Source organism: Magnolia sinica, chromosome 16, assembly GCF_029962835.1.
Source record: "Magnolia sinica isolate HGM2019 chromosome 16, MsV1, whole genome shotgun sequence".
Lineage (NCBI taxonomy): Eukaryota > Viridiplantae > Streptophyta > Magnoliopsida > Magnoliales > Magnoliaceae > Magnolia > Magnolia sinica.
The window spans coordinates 65,020,601-65,027,137 of NC_080588.1; the positions used below are offsets into that span (position 1 = coordinate 65,020,601).

Genomic DNA, 6,537 nt, shown 5'->3' on the forward strand with positions numbered 1-6,537 from the left:
CATAAAGGCACCTATTGAATCCCACTTGAGTTTTGGATACATCTGAAACTTGGTACGACCCCTCATTCAAGTGGGAGACATATTAGTGGGCCTTATAAGTTATCAAGAAAATTTCATTGGGTGAATATCCACTCTCAATTGTTGTCTATATGGTATGGCCTACCTAAGTCGTGGATGCTTGATTTTTAGGCCTCTGATCCACCATTAAAGGATGTATCTGATTGATGGAGTGGATATGTCTATCACATATCACGGTGGGGCCACACGCTTGACCTCCTGGGAAGCTTCTTTAATTTTCACAAATTACTGGCTTTTACTGTGTAGAAAACTCACAACGAATAAAAATAAAAATAAAAATTGATGATTCTTTTTCTAGAAGGTAAAAGAAAAAATGCCGATGCGTACGAGTTTTACAAAGCCCGTATATACTGGTGGTGCCGTTCCATTGGTGTACATTCCCATTGATCTGCACCGTCCAATTGATGGGTCATCTTATTCACACTAATTGGGCAATCCCAACCATCAGATTGATTGATTTCTTTTTGTGAGCCTTGATAGAGTGGAATGGTGGGAAATGATTCATGTGGCGGACCCCAATTAGTTGGGATAAGGCTTAGATGACGAGGATGATGATGATTGTGGGCCCCATTTCTGAAAATAGCCTTTTAATTGGTTGCATAGGAACATCGGTGCGGTTTGTTTCCTCGTTTAGAAGGTGGCCCACCAATTAGAAAATGGAAAGATGGGAGTTGTATACACCGAACTCTGGTGTGTAGCCTATACACAGTAATGATTTTGCTTTGCCCCAGAAGAGGAATAAAAAAGAGTATTTCTTGTAAATCTCTCATTTCCCATTGGGATTGATAAGGACACTGGACCGGAGGATCTGCACAGTATCCTCGACCCTTGAGTTTGTACAGGTGGGGTCCATGTCTTCATGATCAAACCATTGATCTAATAAAATCCCCCAAGAATTTGCTGTATGGAGCAATCATAACCCTTCAACCAGCGTACTGCAAATATTGTTAATAAGAAAATAGAATAACGGTCCCTTCTACTCAGCAGAAAAAGGCTAAAAATTGAACGGTTCTGATCTACCAATTAGGAAATTTCTCAAGGAACCCCACATCCACACCACAATATCTCAAACTGACGGCCCAGATCACTGATCCACGCCCTCGCTAGTGAGAACTCAAGGGCGGAGGATAGTGTAAACATATCTCAGAGAGGATCACATGATCTATCCATCCTGCTGGGACACGTGCATTCTGACATGTTGGTGGATTTCCAGAATGATAATTTTCCCATACGCATAGAAACAAAAGGGGGAATGGATTTTTGTAAAGATGGCCCACTAGACTGTGATGGACAGTGCAGAGGTGGGGAGATTAGGAATTGGAAAGGCAAAAGAGTCTGGCAACTTCTTGGTGGGGCTTCTGTTCACAGCCACTGACCTCCTTTTTTTACAATGTTGTGTGGAAAGGGTTACAAAAATCCAATGGCTGCAATTGATGCACGTATGTCTTTTAGTGTTCCCTCTCGTCCAACTGCCGGCTCTACACACTACCACTAACTCCACCTTATTTAAGATATGGTACCGTACAACCACCCACTCCACAAAATCCAATCTCGACACTTTAAACCCTTAGACAAAACATTCCTATTTTTGACAGTTCATACCCTTGCAAAAATACCCAATTCATGTAGGAGGGGGTTTGTCAAGAAAAATCCAATTTTGACACTTTAAGCCTTACACAATATCCAGTCTTGACACTTTAAACCCTACACAAAACATTCATATTTTTTACGGTTCATACTATTGAAAAAATACCCAATTCAAGTGGGAGGGGGTTTGTCAAGAAAAATTCAATTTTGACACTTTAAACCCTATACAATATCTAGTCTTGACACTTTAAACCCTGCAGAAAATAAAATGTTTGTTTTTGGCACTTTAAGCCCATGTGAAAATACCCAATTCATATTGGGGGTGGTTTTGAGGGGGGATAAAAAAATCCAATCTTGACACTTTAAACCCTAGATAAAAGTATGCAAGCTTGATACTCTAGACAATACAGAAAAGTATCCAGTCTTGACACTTTAAACCCTACACAATATATATATATATATATTTTAAAAATGCTTGTTTTGTTAAACCCTTGCAAAAACACACCCATTTCATAAGAGAAGAGGTTGCGGAGGAAAACTAATTTTGACGCTTTAAACCCTACATAAAGAATGCTTGTTTATGACACTTAAAACAATTGCTAAAATGCTCAGTTCATATGAGAGGGGCTTGTAGAGAAAAATCCAACATCATTGACACTTTAAATCCTACACAAAAAAAGCTTGTTTTTTGATACTTCAAAACCCTTCCAAAAATACCCAATTCATGAAGGGAAGTAGTAGAGGAAAACCCAATCTGGACACTTTAAACCCTGCATAAAAATATCCAATCTTGACACTTTCAACAGCAGGAAAAATTGCTTGTTTTTGACACCTTAAACCCTTACAAAACTACCCAATTCACGTGAGGCGGGCCCATAGAGAAATACATGACTTTTGTGACACGATAAACACTGATGACATGGGGTCAAAAACCCACATGAGCAAAGATGTAGCTTGACGCCTAAAACTCTTTCCAAATCAGATTGCATTATGGAAGGACTGAAAAGCCAAGCTTTTGAAAATGAAGAGGAAATGACAAGGTGGACTCTAAAGGAAGAGTAGTCCCACCAAACCTAGCAAAAACCCCACCAAAGAGAAGCTATGAAAACGTGGGTTTTGTAGCCATTTAGACATGATAACACAACCCCATTGATGGAGCACAAATCAAGCCTCCTTTTGTCTTAAAAAATAAAAATAAAAAATAAAAAGAAATGGCCCACCATAGAGAGCCCCATGAGACCATTTTGTGGCAATCCAGGAAAAAACAAAAGAGGGCTAGATGGGGCCTAAAACAAGATTATCTACCTGTGGGACCCACCCTACAATGCCCGCTGAAGCCGTCTTTGGATCCCTTACGGATCTATACACAAATGGGCCTGACATCATGAATTGCAAGCTACATACTTTTAGGCATGAGAACATGCTTGCGCGTGGGCGTGGGCGTGGGCGTGGGCGGACTAGCATGGTAGACACCCACATTGACAAGCTCACTGTGACAGGTTCATTCCACAAGGTCGAATTGCCGTATGCGCTATCAAAATCCAGGCGGCGAGCTGGGTGGTCATGACCATGGATTTGATTTTTGGATCACTATAGGAATGTGGGCCAAACTGATCATCAACGGCTAGAAACGATTTCCGGGCTGCCCTATTACTATCCCATTCCCATTTTGGGCCCATTCCACCGTCCATATTCCTGCACGGGACATGCCAAACGCGTCCGACGCGATTTCATTCCATATCATTCTCAAATTGGGGTGCATCCAAACAAGCTCGGAAGACAAGGGTCGCTCAAGAGAAGTGCCCCAAAAGACCAACATGATCCTTCCAAGACAAAAATGGTTTTTGGCAGCTAAAAACATTAAGCCCACCAATCATGCGAGGAGTTTTTTTCACATGCCTTATCAGATAAGGATCTGAGAGCTTCACTAGCACAGCTGATGCCCTTTCTTTTTAGGGTCATCAATGCCAAAAACCTGTCCAAATCTATCCATGTCTCTGACAGTCGGGTTGAACAAAGAAGGAGAATCAAAGATGGGCAAGCTAAACATACGAGAGAGAGAGAGAGTGGGGCCTACAAGGGGAGCAACCCATTAGCCCACTTTTGTATACATGCACTCCTTGGGTTTTTGACACCTGTTCCAACAAAAGGGACCCTATCCCTCCTTGTATATATATAGAGGCTCCTTCCCTACCCTTCCTACATTGAAAGAAAAGCAAGGTAAAAACACCCAAACACATCTCCAAAACAAGGACACCTTCAAGCTTATGAAAATTCAAGTTTAGTTAGTTGTAGCAGACATGTGCAACCCAACACCATCTTCCTCCCCTTTCCTCCCTCCGAAGAAAACTCACATCCTAAATTCTAACAAGACCATGGATCATGACCCCCATGAGCTCCATAGATGGCCCACTCCCTCTGAGGTAAATACCATGCATGAATGCATGCACGCATACATCACCCAAATAGCCATTATCCAAGAACATACACTGTGGATATGTGTAGTCACTCAATTGCCTTTGCTTTAGCTTTTTATTTAGTTTCATATCTCATTGGTATATCGTCTTTGCATTCAGGTCATTGAGGAAATAAGAGCCATTGGTAAGATCTCTGGCCCCACAGCTCTAACTGGCCTACTTATATATTCAAGGGCCATGATCTCCATGCTCTTCCTCGGGTACCTTGGCGAGCTCGAGCTTGCAGGTGGGTCGCTCTCAATCGGCTTCGCCAACATTACCGGATATTCCGTCATCTCCGGCCTGGCGATGGGGATGGAACCCATATGCGGTCAGGCATTCGGCGCAAAGCAGTGGAAGCTCCTTGGCCTAACACTACAAAGAACAGTGCTTCTTCTACTGTCTGCTTCAGTGCCTATATCAATCATGTGGCTCAACATGAAGAGAATTCTCACATGGTGTGGCCAAGATGAGCAGATCTTGTCGGTGGCCCACGTGTTCATCATGTTTTCCATCCCCGACTTGTTATTCTTATCGATCCTCCATCCGCTACGGATCTATCTAAGGACCCAAAACATAACATTGCCAGTGACATACTGCTCGGCGGTCTCGGTGGTCTTCCATGTCCCACTGAATTTCCTCCTGGTGGTGCATTTCAAGATGGGAATTGCTGGTGTGGCCATCGCAATGGTGTGGACTAACCTCAATCTGGTCCTATGCTTGTTCATCTTCGTGTACTTCTCTGGCGTGTACAAGCAATCATGGGTGTCGCCGAGCATGGAATGCCTCAGAGGGTGGTCGTCTTTGCTTGGGCTTGCTGTGCCAACATGTGTGTCTGTGTGCTTAGAATGGTGGTGGTATGAATTCATGATAATGTTGTGTGGCCTACTTGCGAATCCAAAGGCCACAATCGCTTCGATGGGAATCTTGATCCAAACAACTTCACTCGTCTACGTCTTCCCATCGGCCTTGAGCTTGGGCGTGTCAACAAGGGTTGGCAATGAGCTGGGTGCGAACCGCCCTGCTAAGGCCCGCATTGCTACGATTGTATCCATGGCGTGTGCCATTGCGCTGGGCCTGGTCGCAATGTTGTTCGCTGTGCTGATGCGGCACAGGTGGGGACGGTTTTTCACGATGGACTCTGAGATACTGGAGCTCACGGCTGTGGCGCTGCCCATCGTGGGGCTCTGCGAGCTAGGGAACTGCCCACAGACAACAGGCTGCGGAGTGCTGCGTGGCAGCGCGCGGCCCACCATAGGAGCCAACATCAATTTGGGATCATTTTACTTGGTGGGAATGCCTGTGGCGATTCTCACAGGCTTCATCGCTAGAATGGGCTTTGCTGGGCTGTGGTTGGGTCTACTTGCAGCCCAGGCATCGTGCGCCATCCTCATGTTGTATGTGCTAGGCCAGACAGATTGGATGGCCCAGGTAGAGAGAGCTAAAGAACTTACACAAACTTCAAATGGTTCTTCTACACCTAAGGAAGCTAACAAGGTAGCTAATTTGGAGGAGATTTTGTGCATTAATGATGGATCAGTGAAGCCAATTTCACTAGAAACAGATCCCTTAATTCCATCTCCTATTGTAAATGAATGACATTATTTTCTCTTTCTTTCTTTCTTCCTTTCTTCTATTTAAAAGAGCTGATGTTAATATACTATTAATTGGACTCCATGAGTTGTATTGACGGGAGTTGTCTTACTTTGTTTTTTCCTTCTTCTTTTGCTTTGTTTCATGATATTAAAAAGATAGTAACAATATATCTATTTAGTTCTCTTTGTATTGCTTTTTTGGTTTTCTTTTCTAATTGTGTGTGTGTGTGAGAGAGAGAGAGAGAGAGAGGTCGCTTATATTCTTGTTCTTCTTTTTCTTGTTTCATGATATTAAAAGATAGTGTACGCACTATAGGTAATTATCTAATTCCGTTCACTTTATGTTGGTTGTTTGGTATTCTTTTCTTTTTTAACGAGGGAGAGATAGAGAAACAGAAGAATATGAAAGAAATTGCAATTCTGGATTGTTTAATGGGTGGAGAGGGGATCTTCCATGTGTGCTCGTATTCTTGTTCTTTTCTTTTTTAGCCCATTGCACTACAGTGCCTACAAAGGGAAAATTAACATAATACCTATCACTTTAAAATATGGGAGCGCACATTATTCATGAAACTTTCACATCAAATAATAATAATAATAATAATTATTATTATTATTCTCCTTCCACTTTTTTGTTCAGGTTCCCACCATCGGAACCGTCAAAGGATATTTGAACTCGGTCGGTCACGGAAGGAGGTCTCTATTCCGTGATATTTCTACTTGAAACCTAAAGAGTGAGACTCCATCCCAAGTCTTCGTTGGGTCCCACAACCCCAAGTCGTCAATCGAGTTGTATGCCTCCATTTTAATATTTTCTATCC

General features: G+C 42.7%; 1 protein-coding gene across 1 annotated transcript; it reads left to right on the forward strand.

The window, feature by feature from the left end:
* Positions 1–3,851: 3,851 nt before the first annotated feature.
* On the forward strand, positions 3,852–5,908 carry LOC131229413 (protein DETOXIFICATION 48). Its single transcript, XM_058225371.1, has 2 exons — positions 3,852–4,088; positions 4,242–5,908. Exons 1-2 carry the CDS (start codon positions 3,966–3,968, stop codon positions 5,718–5,720), a joined length of 1,602 nt encoding a protein of 533 aa, XP_058081354.1. The 5' UTR covers positions 3,852–3,965; the 3' UTR covers positions 5,721–5,908.
* Positions 5,909–6,537: the final 629 nt, after the last annotated feature.